The 17474-nt window shown below is 37.9% G+C and overlaps 1 protein-coding gene across 2 annotated transcripts in view; it reads left to right on the top strand.

The window, feature by feature from the left end:
• The first annotated feature begins 8099 nt into the window (after positions 1-8099).
• APPL2 (adaptor protein, phosphotyrosine interacting with PH domain and leucine zipper 2) overlaps positions 8100-17474 on the top strand; it is a 31232-nt gene continuing 21857 nt past the window's right edge. The window contains exons 1-4 of one of the 2 annotated variants that reach the window (XM_039338227.1): positions 8100-8480; positions 13281-13379; positions 15629-15688; positions 16461-16532. In XM_039338227.1, the coding sequence (XP_039194161.1) occupies positions 8427-8480; positions 13281-13379; positions 15629-15688; positions 16461-16532 (285 nt within the window). In that variant the 5' untranslated portion in view covers positions 8100-8426. The remainder of the gene's footprint in view (positions 8481-13280; positions 13380-15628; positions 15689-16460; positions 16533-17474) is intronic. The other variant, XM_039338225.1, reaches the window with a different exon arrangement.

Raw genomic sequence — 17474 nt, 5'->3', positions numbered from 1 at the left:
GTAGTCAAAAAAGAGATGACAAGACTGAACATCGACATCTTAGGAATCAGCGAACTAAAATGGACAGGAATGGGTGAATTTAACTCAGATGACCAACAGATATACTACTGTGGGCAAGAATCCCTCAGAAGAAATGGAGTAGCCTTCATAGTCAATAAAAGAATAGGAAAAGCAATACTGAGATACAATCCCCAAAATGACAGAATGATCTCAATTCGAATCCAAGGCAAACCATTCAATATCACAATAATCCAAATCTATGCCCCAACCACTGGTGCTGAAGAGGATGAAATTGATCGGTTCTATGAAGCCCTACAGCACCTTATAGAATTAACACCAAAAAATGATGTCCTTATCATCATGGGGGATTGGAATGCTAAGGTAGGAAGCCAAAAGATAACCGGAATAACAGGCAAGTTTGGCCTTGGAGTACAAAATGAAGCAGGGCACAGGCTGATAGAATTTTGTCAAGAGAATATGATGGTCATAACAAACACTCTTTTCCAACAACCCAAGAGACGGCTCTACACATGGACATCACCAGACGGTCAACATAGAAATCATATTGACTATGTGCTCTGCAGCCAAAGATGGAGAAGCTCTATACAGTCAGTAAAAACAAGATCAGGAGCTGACTGTGGCTCAGATCATGAGCTTCTCGTTGCAAAATTTAGGCTTAAATTAAAAAAAGTAGGGAAAAGCACTAGGCCACTCAGGTATGAACTAAATCATATTCCTGATGAATATACAGTAGAGGTGACAAATAGATTTAAGGAATTAGATCTGATAGACAGAGTGCCTGAAGAACTATGGATGGAAGTTCGCAACATTGTACAAGAGGTAGCAACTAAAACCATCCCAAAGAAAAAGAAATGCAAGAAAGCAAAATGGCTGTCTGAGGAAGCTTTGCAGATAGCTGAGGAAAGAAGGAAAGCGAAAGGCAAAGGAGAAAGAGAAAGATACACCCAATTGAATGCAGAATTCCAGAGAGTAGCTAGAAGAGATAAGAATGCCTTCTTAAATGAACAGTGCAAAGAAATAGAAGAAAACAACAGAATAGGGAGGACCAGAGATCTCTTCAAGAAAATTGGAGATATGAAGGAACGTTTCATGCAAAGATGGGCATGATAAAGGACCAAAATGGCAGGGACCTAACAGAGGCAGAAGAGATTAAGAAGAGATGGCAAAACTACACAGAAGAACTATACAAGAATGAGCTTAACGTCCCAGATAACCACAATGAGATGGTCACTGACCTCGAACCAGACATCCTAGAATGTGAAGTGAAATGGGCCTTAGAAAATCTGAGCAACAACAAAGCTAGTGGAGGTGACAGTATTCCAGCTGAGCTATTCAAAATCTTAAAAGACGATGCAGTAAAAGTGCTACACTCAATTTGCCAGCAAATTTGGAAAACTCAACAGTGGCCACAGGATTGGAAAAGGTCAGTTTACATTCCAATTCCAAAGAAAGGCAATGTCAAAGAATGTTCAAACTATCGCACCATTGCACTCATTTCACATGCTAGTAAAGTTATGCTTAAAATCCTACAAGCTAGACTCCAGCAGTATGTGGATCGAGAACTACCAGAAGTACAGGCAGGATTTCGAAGAGGCAGAGGAACTAGAGATCAAATTGCCAACATACGCTGGATCATGGAGAAAGCTAGGGAGTTCCACAAAAACATCTACTTCTGCTTCATTGACTATGCTAAAGCCTTTGATTGTGTGGATCACAACAAATTGTGGCAAGTTCTTAAAGAGATGGGAATACCAGACCATCTTATTTGTCTCTTGAAAAACCTATATGCGGGTCAAGAAGCAACAGTGAGAACTGGACACGGAACCACTGATTGGTTCAAAATTGGAAAAGGAGTCCGGCAAGGCTATATACTGTCGCCCTGCCTATTTAACTTATATGCAGAGCACATCATGAGAAAGGCAGGGCTAGATGAAAAAAAAGTTGGAATTAAGATTGCCGGGAGAAATATCAACAACCTAAGATATGCAGATGATACCACGCTAATGGCAGAAAGTGAAGAGGAACTAAAGAGCCTCTTCATGCGGGTGAAGAAGGAGAGTGCAAAAGTTGGCTTGAAACTCAACATTAAGAAAACCAAAATCATGGCATCCGGCCCTCTCAATTCCTGGCAAATAGATGGGGAAGAAATGAAGGTAGTGACAGATTTTATTTTTCTGGGCTCCAAGATCACCTCAGATGGGGACTGCAGCCAAGAAATTAAAAGACGCTTGCTCCTGGGGAGGAAAGCTATGGCAAATCTAGACAGCATACTAAAAAGCAGAGACATCACCCTGCCAACAAAAGTGCGTATAGTCCAGGCCATGGTTTTCCCAGTTGCAATGTATGGCTGTGAAAGTTGGACCATAAGAAAGGCTGAGCGCAAAAGAATTGAGGCCTTTGAACTATGGTGCTGGAGAAGACTCCTGCGAGTCCCTTGGACTGCAAGGCGTTCAAACCGGTCAGTCCTAAAAGAGATCAACCCCGACTGCTCTTTAGAAGGCCAGATCCTGAAGTTGAAACTCAAATACTTTGGCCGCCTAATGAGAAGGAAGGACTCACTGGAGAAGGGCCTAATGCTGGGAAAGATTGAGGGCAATAGAAGAAGGGGACGACAGAGAATGAGATGGCTGGATGGAGTCACTGAAGCAGTAGGTGTGAACTTAAATGGACTCCAGAAGATGGTAGAGGACAGGAAGACCTGGAGGAACGTTGTCCATGGGGTCGCGATGGGTCGGACACGACTTCGCAATTAACAACAACAAAATACTCTCCTCATACCCTTGAGTATTGGAAAATTTGTTTCTCAGTTAATATCACAAAGTTTTTGTACTTGGCAATCAATTTCTTGCAAAACAGTGAATATCTAAAGAAGTGAAAAGGACAATGTACTGTAGGTATGATGTCATCAGGCAAATGCCATAACTTATATATTTATATCAGACATTGTGGCACAAGTATACAGTGGTGGCTATTGCATGTTGAAATGTTTATTGTTATTTTGGTGCCATTGGGATGTGTGCAAACTCCACTATGCATAATTATGAGCAGAAGGAGGAAAAGATGAGAACAAGAGAGAGTGACATCTTCATATGTTGTTTCTGAGTGATGCAGAAGTTATGTGGTGAATTGCAGTTAGAAACAGAATCACAGAACAGATAACATTCAGTCTGATGTATTATTTCTTAAATATACTTCTGTATAGTGAAACTCTGCAAGCAATGCATACTCTGTGTTTAATGGGATTTACTGCCAGTTAGATAGCAATCAGAATAATTAACGTTGGCTAGGTTCACTCATTCATTGTATCCATGATTTAACCATAGCTTATTGAACAAGTCATTGAATCTGATTAAAACATAATGATAAAACAATCCATTCTTTTTAAATTCAGCATTTTATTGCCTCGTTGGCATGTTAAAGTTTAGTCCTTTCTTCACATTATAATACTGGCACCACTTTATGCCTTCTGAATCTGACTTTGCTTAAAGTTAAGAGTTGGAATACTGTGAGGGGGATCTAGGTGTCTTAGCAGGCCACCACTTAAATATGAACAGCAGTGTGCTGCAGTTGCCAAAAAAGCTAATGAAGTCCTAGGCTGCATCAACAAGGATAATGTCAAGATAACTAGAAGCGATAGTATTGTTTTACACTGTGCTGGAAAGACCACCTTTGGAATACTGTGTCCAGTTGTGGTCACAAAGATACAAAAAACATGCTGAGATCCTGGAAAGTATGCAAAGAAGAGCAACAAAGATGATAAAGAATCGGAAGATTAAATCGTATGAACAGTTGAAGGAATTAGATCTATTTAGCCTATCAAAGAGAAGGATTGGGGGGAACATGAAAGCTGTTTTTGAGTACTTAAGGGACTGGCACAAAGTAGAGGGGATTGACTTATTCTGGAAGGCATCAGAGGGCAGAACAAGAAGTAATGGATGGAAGCTTGTTAAAGAGAGATCTAATCTGGATGTAAGAAGCCATTTTCTGACTGATAGCTTGCTTCCTGAGGTTGTGGGTACTCCATCACTGGAAATTTTCAAAAATAGACTGGATCACCATTTGATTGGCATAAAGTTCCTGCCTTGAGCAGGGGTTTGAACTAGAAGACCTCCAAGATCGCTTCCAGCCCTATGATGATTTTATATTTGTTAATTAATGGGACTCTGGATTTTTTGTTGAAGCCTGGATTGGAGAAGACGTCATTTATGGATTTGCCTGTAGTTAAAAGGTGAATTTTGGAATCCTATGTTTTATAGGTTAATTAAGAGGAAATGAGAAATAGTAAAACTGTTTATACTTGTGATGAGAGGGAGAAGTTGCTTTCTTAGAAGGGGTTCTATTTTTCTTTCTTTTTTATTTTCTTACATCTTTTATTCTACTTTTTTGTTTTTTTAAAAAAACTATTTTTTTTAGTATTTACTATTGTTATTACAACTTTTAATATATATATATCTTTAAAAAAGGTACTGACAGAGAAACATAAGAGCCTGTTTCCAGTGCTTTATATGGTATATAATCTTGGTTTTTTTCCTCCATAATAGCAGGCTCTTAGAAAAATAAATCATAAATCATTGGTAATCATTGATTTTTATTTAGCAGTGCAGTTTACCCTCCTGAAAGAACGACAGTGTTATTGTGCAATTTCAAATGTGTAAAATGTCAAGCTTGTTTGCCACCCTAAGTGTTCAAAGCTGAAATCTCTTCTTTAACCTGTTTTATTTGAAGTGCTTATTCACCTGGTGGGCACCTAGCTGGTTGGGAAACTGCTCCCCTCCGCTTGAGATGCCAACTTATAAGGAGATACTTAACAGAACAGAGGAGGCAGAGTTAGCTGTTATTTAAGCTGTTACCATTACAAGTTGCACTACACAACTGGGGCACCATTTGCAGTTCCTCACGACAATCATATTTTCTCCCATTTTATAAATGCAAATAGTAAATCATCAAAAGGTCAACGATAACAAGGAACAAAATCAATATATTTTTAGAATACAAACATTAACATTGGGAATACATATATACGTACTCTTCAATTTGCAATTGCAATTGAGCCCAAAATTTCCATTGCAAAGCCAGGCAGTTGTTAAGTGAATGTTAAGTTTTTTGCTACAGTTGTTAAGTGAATCACTGCAGTTGTTAAGTGAAGCATGCGGTTGTTAAGCAAAATTAGCTTCCTCCATTAATGTTGCTTGTTGGAAGGCAGCTAGGAAGGTTACAAATGGTGATCATGTGACCCCAGGCAGAGCAAATATTATAAATGCATGCCAGTTGCCAAGTGCCCAAATTTTGATCATGTGCCCATGCAGATGCTGCAACAGTCATAAGTGAGAACTGGTATAAGTCAGTTTTTTCAATGCCACTATTAACTTCAAATGGTCATTAAACAAATAGTTGTAAGTGAAGGATTACCTGTATTTCTTTTTTTTTTCTCGAAATCATTTTCATGGTAATTTTTTCATTATTTTTATTTAGTTTTTAAAAAGAAATAGGTGAAAATGATACTTGGAGAAAAGCACACACAAACCTCTGTGTAATTAACAATTACATCAGTGACTTTTTCAAATTACAAGCACCACCCTTGTCTTACATTTGAGACTGGGGAAATGAGAGTTTTAACTGTAGTAACCAACATGGATTGGAGGACAGAATGCTTGCTTTTTGCACTGAGGAAAAGGCCAAGGGAGGTAAATAGGATCATACCGAAGCTTTTTCCTATTGCAAATAGGAAGTGATCACAAATGAAGCACAACCTTTCTTGGGACTTTTCTGTGACTCTGAAAACAGTCAAAAATGTTTTTTTGGCGACCATCATTTCCTCTAATGCATTATTTCAAATAGCTAAAGCAGAACACACAAGCAAATGTTTATTGTGTTTATTTTTAGGCTAAGATTAGACTAAGATTATCTAAAACCCACTTGTGGGATAATATAATCACTTGCAGTTGCAGTTCTGAATGTAGGTAGAGATTGTCCTCCTTTGTATAATATGCCATGGCAGAATTTCAAAGAATGTTTGAAGAACTTTGGGCTTAGTTCAGAACAAGCTTGGTGCTCTTTGCTTTCGTTCTTCCCACCAGAAGGCAAGACTAACATATTATAGATGGTCCTCTTCAGAGTTTGGAGGATGGTGGTAGTTGATGGGCATTTTTTCAACTTTATGATTATGTCATCAGCAGGACTGAGTGTTGCTGGTCGCAAAAATCAACCATTTATAAATTTGGTAGAGTACCTCTATGCCAGTGATGGCAAACCTTTTAGAGACCGAGTGCCCAAAAACTGGCCCCGCCCCCGCCCCTGCTCCACCCCTTGCCCCGCCCCTGCTCCACCCCCCATCCCCCACCCCGCCTGCCCGCAGGACCACTCACCGCCTCCAGGGCCTGCCACAGATCACCCAGGCAGCCCAACAGCGCTATGATGGTCATGCCCTCTGCCCGCACCCTGCAGCATCAGCTGTGCACAATGGGGTGTGAGGGCAGAGTCTTGTCTATGCTGCCTGGCTGTCATGTCCTTGGCTGTGCTGCTCTGCGTGGGCCATGCTCAGGGGTGATTCTCCTTCTGGGAGGCTGCTGGAGAGGAGGGGCTCACGGGGGGAGGCGAGGCTAGGGCAATGGCACATGTGCCCACAGAGAGGGCTCCAAGTGCTGCCTCTGGCACCATTGCTCTATGCCAATTCCCCAAAGTTTCCAGAATATTTCCTATATTTATGCTGGTCTTTGACCGTAATGAAGATTTGGTTTATTCCTTATACCTCTTTTACCTTATTTTTTTCTCAACTGGTAGTTTTTCCTCACACATTAGATTTTCTAAAAATGGAAGTTAAGATGATGCTAAAGATTACATAGTACTTTCATTATTCTTGTGTTGACCTTTTAAATCACTCAAAAACCACAATTCTAGTGTATGTCAATTGAAAACACACACATACATGTCTTATGTTTATAAAACATTTTTAAAAACATACAAAACTGTAATGATCAAGTGCAGTGAATTCCATGGTGGTCATCATCTGCAGTCAACAATAGCAATAAATACAGAATTTAAACTGTAATAATAGACCAAATTTTTTTTCAAGGGCTCACACTTTAGGAATCATATAGTGTATGCAGTTCATTAAACAGCAAACGCAGTTGAGGAACATCAGCACCCTCCCAGGGTCAGGAAGAAAAAGAATCAGCTGAAGGGATTTTATTGTGCTTATGATTTTAGTATGTTTAAGTTTGACATTAGCATTTATTTTATATATAGTAACCATTTTATACTGATACTTATAGTGTTATCATGTAATCATTGTTTTGTTATTTTGTAATCATTATTTTGTAGTTAATTGCTTGATCAGATGCTTTATATATATATTGGAAAAGTAAGCGCTTCATGCTTTAGGTGATTGCTTATATGAAAAGAGCATAGTAAGGGGAGGGGGGAAATGAGTTACGGATGGAGCCTGGGTTGCTGTGTATGAGTCATCATCTAGGAATTATTTTTGGGTGCCATCTTATGCCTAGTACCAAGACCTGATCTTTTTGTTCTGGAAAGGTATAAAAGGTGGAAGACATCTTTTCTGGTTGTTGCCTTCATCTCTCTACCAGCCACGAAAAGAGATGGGGTCACCTCATCTCTTTGCTGAAACCTCGACTCAGGAGTTTCTTTGGCTCTTTTAAATTCCTGAGTAATGCTGGGGCAATTGTGAGGCTAAGTGGAAAACCTTACAAACCATTCTAAGAAAATCTTCAAAGTCTGCAAAACTGCAAATAATATTTAAAGAGGGAGCAATCCTCCTTCGAAGTAACCCCATGAACACTGAGTATGCTCAACTGATGAAGGGAAACGAAAGCGAGACTAAACTACTGTACAGCATGCTGGAAAAAAGGCCTGGCTGCCTAACAACTTGGCTGGGGGACACTCCACGCTGTAACATTTCGTTATAACCCTCCCTTGTTGGTTGCACTTTGTCTCGCTGCTCTTTGCCTTAAGGTTGTGAGTAAGCAGGGTGGAATGCACACAGAAGAGTTAATGAGGAAGATCCTCAATGCCACACTTCCTGCTGCTCTCCATTTCTCGTCCTGCCAGAAACAGGAACTAAGAGGAGGAGTCCTAGGCGAGGCGTTTGCCTGCCTGTTGACCGGGGCTGGGCATGCAACAGGCGGGAGTACAACCTGTTTAACACACCCCTGGGTTCGTGGGCTGCGCCTCTGGCCTCTTTCTCCCTTCATTTTAGTGTGGAAGAAAGGGAAAAGGAGGCTCCGGAGGAAAGACTCCGGATTCCGCAGGAGGTTTGCTCGCACGTTCGGTCTCCTGGGCGAAGCGACCCAGCGCCCAGATCCGACGTGTCAGCAAAAACGCCTGGCCATCGCTTTCGCAGCTGAGCAAGCTTACGTGATTCCCGATCGCCTCTCCAGCGCCAAGCAATGCCCGCCGTCGATAGACTTCGCCTAGAAGACGCTCTGCAAGATAGTCCGCAGGTACCGGATTCCAGAGGAGGCTTGAGTGCACCTGATCTGCGGTTTGGGAAGGGATGGCGCAACAGATTCCGTGCAAAAGCTACCTGCCGTCCGGGCGAGGGACAAGGCCAGGGGCGGAGTGGGGTAGAAGGAGAAAAAGATTGACGGCAATGATCGGGAAGATGTGATTTAGCCGAGCCTGTCTTTATGGATAGAGTTTATGGTCGCATCAAAGCAAATCTGAGACTGCATTTATCGTTTCACAATAAGCATAGGAAAATTACGTTCTGCCGAGATTGCAGTCTTCATAACTATTATTCAAATCATATTGTCGCGCCTTCTTCCTTCTGTTCCATTTTCTTCTTTTTTTATGGTACCAAGAGAATAACAATATTATTTAAACTGACCAAGTGCTATCACTAAAATATTCAAAGTTCTTTGGAGATCAGAGATGTACTTTGCATCACATAATGACAACCCAGCCTTTAGTATTTAAGGATCCTGATGTAATATATAAAAAAGAGCAGGGTTCTTAACAATCGTAATAAAAATAATGCTCACCCGGATACTGTACTGTGAAAACACAACTTCCGCGCAGTTGCTATTATGGTAATGTGTCTTTTCTCAGGTTACAACTTGGAAAGGAAGGGGAGCAGGGAAGGGTTAACAAGGACTTGAGGCAGTATACCCTGGAAATATTAATGAGTTTTTGGATGGAGGAGGTGGAGACACGAAGCACTGCAGCTTTATTAGTGGTATTTGCTCCAATTTGACAAATCTAGGTCACTGTGAAGAAAAGAGAGGAATTTTGCAGAAAAGAAAAACAATAACTTTACCTGAAAGCAACTGGGGAAAAAAACAATGGTTTGGAATGATAGGGGGCGAATTGAGGTTAAATACTGAGACTCCACAATTAAAAACTATGCAGGACAGTTCAAAGTGGAAGGAGGAAATTGATTGTTCAAGGCTGGTGAATTTGGGGGCCTTGGTAAATTTTTATGGTCAGTCAACTGCCTCTGTTAGTAAGGACCAAATGACTTTATTAGCACACAGCCCTCTCCCTCGTCTGGTTTTGGATCTTTGTTAAGCATTGCAAAAGAGTCTTTTGGTTTATTGACAAACAAAGCAATATAATGTGATTCATGCAAATGGATACAGGTGCTTAAAGGGATGGTTCCTGATTATTATTTTGTGCCAAGGGGATTGGACAATATTGTGAATATAAAACAATTGCCACTATGGGTGGGATTTTTTTTTTTTTAGAACCTATATTTCCACAGTTGCTGAAGTTCTGGGTTTTCATGCTTATTTATAATTTATAAAATGCACATTTTTCCTTGATTTGTAGATTTCTTAGATATAGTTGCTTTCAGTGAAGGCGTGTTCACAGAAGTAACTTGGAAATTGAGATAGTCCAGAAAAAATAATAAAGGCCTATCACATAATTGTGTCAATTGTATCAATTATGTGAGAGATCCAAGGTGTTATACTTTGGTCTAATGAGAAACTAATTTCAGTTTTTATTTATTTGCCAGTTTTCCAGTAACTGTAGCCCTTTATGGGTTACAAGAACTCCCATCATTCTCACTATGGTTTTGATAACTAATACTGAAAGGAGTTGCAATTGGACTGGTGGGCATGCTTATTTATAATTTATAAAATGCACATGCATTTTAATGTTATTGTGCAAAAGAAGCAAATTACATTAATTGTGCAATAATATGCAAGCATCAGTTGCAAGTGAAATCCTTGGGGCTTGAATTTAACATCTGTATTTGGATCCCATGGAAGGTGACATCCATTTTGTTCCACTGATAACATGCTTGTACATTTCGTGTGTGTGTGTGTGTGTGTGTGTGTGTGTGTGTGTGTGTGTGTGTGTGTAGAGAGAGAGAGAGAGAGAATGAGAATGTGCAATCAATTATATATATATAATTATTTTTGCAAGGAATGCAATCTCATCCAGCATGTTGTCTTCCACATGTGTTGAATTATAATTTAGGTCACCCATGTTGATAAGGGATAATGAAGTTGTCCTTTATATTTGAACACTTTGGATGAATAAAAACTGAAGGGGCTGCAGTGGGGATGGGGTATTAGGAACCACACTTAGAAAATCTTTTGTTTTAAAAATTCACAAATTTTAATCATGCTTACTTTAGTTTGTAAGCTTCAATCAGGAAATATACTTTGAAAGCTATTCAGTGTCAGTAATTATGCTGCTTAGGTGTTATATTGCAAAACAAAGCTTCTTATATTCAACTCTTCATTCTCCTTTCTCTTCAACAGCTGAAAGTCTTAAGTGTAAACACAGAAATGAGTCTTGGATTATATTCTCCGTATTATTAAAAAAAAATTGGCCAGAGGATAAATGATAATATTAAAAGGGGACACCCAATTATCACACTCCAAAGACATCAATAAATACTAATGTCAAATAATTTTGTATATCTAACACATACCATCAGATCTCTTATTATGGGACTATTATCTTATGGAAATAATTTGCTTCATAGTAACTTGAGAGCTGTAATAGGATATTGTGTGGAATTCCCATAAATATGTGAATATTTTGAACAACAAAGATTTTCTAATCAATATTCCAAAATGTATTTTGTTATTATTATGGCAGAATTTTTTTTATAGTTCTGAATTCATTTTGCTTCTTTGCTAAGAATATCTGATCATTCTAATTTGCATTCCATTGTTTTGATTTATCTGATAAGAAAACATTTTCTACTGTGTCTTTAAATAATTCCATTACAGAGACAATCAAGTTTGCAAAATGGGATTATAGGGATGTGGTAGGGGAGCATTGATAGCTCTCTTTTGATCAGAAGAAAAATACCTGATTCCATATTTTGATAAGCATCTTTATTAGGCTAATTGCTGTGCAACTTCTTCAAAGCTGTTAATCAGGCTATATAGTAAACAGAGTCCTCCCACATGCCTCCTAAGTGGCAAAATCTGTAGAAATGGCTCTCATCAGAAATTAGGGCCTGCCAGGAACTCAATACAATTCTTCAGATTTAGGGGATAAAGAATCAAACCATTTTTAAAGGTTATACCAAAACTAGTATTCCACACAGGGAACAATGGATTTTTAAACACTAACTATAACAAAAAATGAACATTCAAAATGAACAACAGTTAAAATTTTATAAAAGCAATGATATCCATATATACACCATTATATATTTACAATCACAAGAAAAATAATATGTTTACTATTATTAAATGTATTTACTATCTAACTTACTGCCATCCTCAGCATCTTCCTTACTTCTATCAATCATCTTACTTTATTAAATAAACAAGTGTTCAGATCCCTCTTAAATCATTTGTCCAATGAATAATGAAGCTTCTCCTCAAAATATTTCCCCTTAGTCCAGGTTTCAGACGTAGAATATGATCGAATCCTTCTTCCTCTAAGATATCCAAATACTTTTCCCACCCTGAATTTGCCCTGTGTATTAACATAAACTCTGTGGCTTCGTGCTTTAATTTGTCAGTAATCATTTGGTAAAGTCTACATGATTAGTCGTTATAGTACATAATGGTTGTATGGATTTTCTCTGTTCTCCTGACTATGTTGGCTCCTCTCTTAATAACTTCATTTGAAGCATTTCGTGAGATTCCTCCTTACAAATTACACAATCCTCCTCTAATCTGGTATCCTCAGGAGTTTAGATTAAAATTCCCTTTTTATCACCCTGTAATCACCAAGTATTCTTTGTTTGTTTACCTTTGCCTCCATTCTACTTTCCCTTACTCTCTGGTTTCTCCTGCAGTGACCTGTTGATAGATAGAATTACCCTTTCACGCTCAGTAATGGGCTAATGCAAATAATGCAAATAGGCATATGGAATATTAAGATATTTTAAATTATATAAACCCAATGTAATGTACGCACTGTCATGCATTTCTACAGCATATAAATTAAAATAATATATACATTTTGAAATAAAAAAAACATGCTCCCCCACACTTACAGTTCTCAAGAAAAAACTTTCCTAAGCCTGGATCTATTTGGAGAAGAAATTCTTCATTTGAGGTTAATAGAATGTCTAAGTGGCCCCTAAATCTCCCTTAGACTTTTTTGTTTGAAGGGGTGACCCATATTAGACATCCAAAACTAAATAGGTTACCTGGTAAAAACCTTCCCTATTAGCAATGAAATGTATGTAAGCATTTATTCCTAATCTGGTGTAAATATGTATTATCCCACAAACATCTAAAACAAGCCTATGTCCTTTTTTGCACCTTTCCCTTTTATAAGTGACTGTGCAAGGGATTTTCCCCAATGCAAGCAGCACTTTCAAAACATTTATCCCAGTGTTTCTCAAACTTGGCTGCTTGAAGAAGTGTGGACTTCAAGTCCCAGAATTCCCCAGACAGCTGACATCTTCAAGTGACATTTTCAAATAGCCAAGGTTGAGAAACACTATCTGATGATGCCAGAAGTCAGGGTCATCTAATAAATAGTCTTTCGTAGATGGTGTGGTTTTATTATGGAATTTATTTCTTCACTATACAGGTAACATCAGCCAGATTTAATTCCAGAAAAAAAGACTATGGGTGGTCACTAGTTCCAGTGGCTCTGTGTACAGTAATAACAATTGTTGGGTCCCTAAGCTTATGTCCCACTTCTGGATTTCTTGTCAACAACTTGGTGAACAGAACGCTGGATCACAGAGTCTTTGGCAGATGGTATCTCTGTTGAATATATTTTTTTTATAATTAAGGTGTTGCTAATGGAAGAAAAAAATGAGTGATACTTTTATTCAAGATTTCATTTATGTTTGTTTTTAAATGCTTCAGACCCGCTCCTTGCTGAGCGTATTTGAAGAAGATGCTGGAACACTCACAGAGTACACCAACCAGCTGCTTCAAGCAATGCAGCGAATCTATGGGGCACAGGTAAGTTAGTTTCCATGAAATACATTGGATATTTTTTTCTTTCCTTTTCTAAGATACATTTTTAATTTTTCTTGTACTTTATCTTACAGTTCAGCTACTGTTAATACAGGTAGTTCTTGACTTACAAAGTTCATTTAGTGACCATTGGAAGTTACAATGACACTGTAAAAAGTGACAGGACCATTTTTCACACTGCATTGCAACATCTCCATGGTCATGTGATCAAAATTCAGACTCTTGGCAACTGTCTCACATTTATGACATTTATGACATTTGCAGTGTCCCAGGATTATGTGATCCCCTTTGTGATCTTCTGACAAGCAAAATCAACCGGGATGCCAATTCACTTATCAACCATGTTACTAACTTAAAAACTGCAGTGATTCACTTAACAACTGTGGCAAGAAATGTCATTAAATGGGGCAATACTCACTTAACAAATGTCTCACTTAGCAACAGAAATTTTGGGCTCAATTGTTGTCATAAGTTGAGGACTATCTGTAGTTGAGTATTGATCTGGGGAGGGTGGGAATAGGCCCAGAAATTTTGGACATCAATTTCCATCAGCCTACCCAACATAGCTGTTCGCAAGGAATTGCCAGTGTTGTAGACCAACATATTTTGAAGACATAGTTGTGATTCCTAATCTGTACATCATGCAATCTGGTCTTTAGAAACTTCATCTTCTGAGGTAAAAAAATACTTTTTGCTGTTATTGTTGATTGTATGGGAAAGAGATTTTACAGAAATAAAGGAGCCCTTTAAATTTTCATATCCTTTTCATTTTCTTTTTGCCTTGGTCTGTGTATACAAAGGCCAACCCTTACTGTTTACATATGAGTTCTTTAAATTATAACTGTGGATTGCATCACCACCCTTAAATGCCAGGTGGAATATCAGAAGCTCAGCATTTTATGGAGCCCCTCTCCCCGACCTCCTGCGATTTGCATCTTATTTCAAGATTATTTTCATCAGAAAAGCAATGTATTAACATAGTTTGAATTACTGCAGAGATGAGTGTTAGTGGTTTTGCCCAACATAATTTTCTTAACGATTATTTGAGAAAAGTTGTGAAGGCAATTGTTCTTTGTAAAGCATGTAACATTTTGTGATAGATTTCAGCTGCAGCATGAGGGCAGTTTTATTGGTCTTGCAATTTTGTGAAAAGTATAAAAAATAGTTTTATTGAAATAATTGACATAAATGAAATAAAATTGCTGTGGCTTTAAAACAAAGGTGATTTTGCTGAAAACTTGTATATTGTTTTGTCTGTATGCTGCCTTCTTTTTTCTTCCTACATAACTGGGAAGACCTTTCTAGTGTGTCCTCTCACTTTCTTCAATAGCAGGCTTGTATAAATCCTGATTGGTTACCACTTTCCAACTTAAAGATTAAAGATAGTTTCTTTAGAAAATGAGCAACATTTGTTTTAAATTATATTTAATTCAGGCATAATGACAGTGTTAAAAAAGCAGCACTAAAATGACAGCAGGGGGTTTTTATTACCACAATTTTATCTGTAATCTTTCCTCATTTGTGAACTAATGAGCAGTGTGTTAAAGAGCACTGCAGATTTCTGTTTATTTAGGAAGCAGATTGCAGGAGATCCAGTAACGTATGGATTAATGTATTAATTTATTAATCTGTTTTTGGTGGGAGAGAAACTTAATACAGGAGCCTAAAGTCATTCAATCTGCATCCAATCCAGCTATATGCATCTAAGGAATAATTGTTGTATAGATTAAAAATAGAATAAATATCAACAGCCCCCTTTGAGGTGAAGCCTGTGACTGTAATACAAAATTAGAGTTTTAGATAATATTTTTTTTAAGTCTCAGCTATGCCTAGAGACTCACTGAGATTTGTTTCTTTGGTAAAGTTATAATCTGCTTTTTGATAAGGAGCCAAGGACCTCCTCCCATTTTTTTCACTACATCAATAAGTCAGGTTGGGCTAAGAGAGAGTGACTGACCCAAAGTCTCCTATGGAGCTTATCCAGTCCTGACTCTACATAGCTGGATAGAGTCTTCTTTAATAGTTGGCTTTAATGTGAATTCTGTTCTTTAATAGTATCCAATAAAAGACATTGCCTGAGCAACATCTTGACCCAATTGGCCACTTTTTGCAATATAGCGAATCATTTAAAAGCCAAATCCAGTCCTTCTTTGGAAAAAAGTTGTGTAGCCCTTTCATTGTAAATCTTTAAGTGTTTGCGTGCGTCAGTAATGAGACACATTCTCTTTTTATAGAATGAAATGTGCCTAGCAACACAACAGCTTTCCAAGCATCTTCTTGCATATGAAAAACAGGTATGTACTGTACAGTCTTTTCCTGAGCAATTTCCACACTGGGAAGATGAAAAGTAGACATAGTTTAACCATCCACTAGTATTTTGCTTGATTATCTGCACAGATTACAAGGAGACTAACTTGTTCTGACATACTCTGGTGGCCAGAAGTGTGGCAGTTTCTAAGGCCTTGCTTTCTTCATTTGAAATGGCACATGGAATTGATTCTTAAAACTCAAACTGTGTCATTTGTGATCATTTCTCTATTCACAGTAGTGGTGAGGTACCTAAGATGTTTTCAGGGAGGGTAGAAAATGTTAGGATGATAACCAAAGCCACACAATAGAAGCTTTAAAATGGGTACAGCTTCAAACCTATCTATCTTGACTCCTTGCACCCCTTTTTAGATACCCTGGGAGATATATCTGGCTCTCTGATGTTGAGGAAGATTTTGCTGGCATTTCTATCAGTGGGTCATATTGGTAGGAAAGTTTAGAAATGTTAGAAAACCTATATGTAAGTGAATCTTGCAGAATCTTACAAGTGAATTTTGCAGAAATTTGCAAAAAGCTAGTCCAGTGTGATTATAATCTATGATTAGAGGTAGAGTTTCTATCACTTTGGATTATAAATAATGAGAGGCAGGCTCTTTTTTTTCTCCCTGGTTCATAATTACCCTTAATCTTGCTGAGTAAAATACTTGTTATTGGGCTAAACTTGAGCTGAGCCTTCTTAGACTTGTTCTCATTTCCTTCTCTGATTAAGTGCTGCCATTAATTCTTCTTAACTTGCAGAATTTTGCCTTGGGGAAAGGAGATGAAGAAATGATATCTACACTTCAGTCCTTCTCAAAAATTGTGGATGAGGTAATCCAAATTATAACTTGATTTTCTCTCTTTCACTCTCCTGATTAGGACATAAGGATGCTAGAAAAAAAAGAGCAGTTAATGCTTGGTGTGGATCAGAAATGACTGCAGCTAATATAATAAAAAGGAGACATTCTGCTTTTCTATGAAGAGTCTTATGAAAGCCTTTAACACTTTTTAGTTCAGGATGGTGACATTGAGTGCAATAGGTTTACTGTTATCACTGTTACTATTATTATTTACTATAAAATAATATAAAATACTCTGGAGGTTATTGCCATTTGAGAGTTTTTCTATTTGCACCCATTAGCATGAGAGAGGTGAGAATTAGTTCACAAAGATAGTGTTTATGAGGAAAACCTGAGCCTTAATAAATGTGTTAATCTGTAAAGTGCTTATTTTTTTGCAGTTTGCACTTAATATTCTCATCATTGCCCAAATGCAGTAAAACCATTTCTGAGTTCTTAAATTGTAAGGCAGGAATAAAACACTTGTACCCTTCTAATTACTGTTGAACTTCAAAATCCCAGGAGCCTAAATGTCATAATCTAATGAATTTTCCCACTCGTGTTCATAGACTTTTTGCCATCTCCTTGTCCTCAGATGGTCTAATATCATCCCTATACAATTTCTATTACAGTCCACAATTTTTCAGAGGCAGACAGGGAATTTTCGCGTTTTCTAGCAAGTTGATTTCTGCTATATCTTCCATTTTGGTTTGACCTCAAACAACTTCATTATTCCAAATTTGTTTTCTCTTAGAGATTTCACACCCTTTTTCCATATAGTTTCCATTGTTTAATTACACTCAACCAAAATCCACAATTCTGTGAGCCACTCATCACTAAAAGAATAGTAACTTTTGTAGAGCATTAGCTGTTGCAACTTGTCTTAAACAGTCTTGAGATTTGCATTTGGGGAGAAAAGGGAGAATTCTTTAAT

The sequence above is a fragment of the Crotalus tigris genome, unplaced genomic scaffold (genome assembly GCF_016545835.1).
Source record: "Crotalus tigris isolate CLP2741 ecotype Arizona unplaced genomic scaffold, ASM1654583v1 scf7180000017694.5664430, whole genome shotgun sequence".
Taxonomy (NCBI): domain Eukaryota; kingdom Metazoa; phylum Chordata; class Lepidosauria; order Squamata; family Viperidae; genus Crotalus; species Crotalus tigris.
Note: the sequence above shows the minus strand (reverse complement) of the source record. Positions and strands in the feature narration are given on the sequence as shown.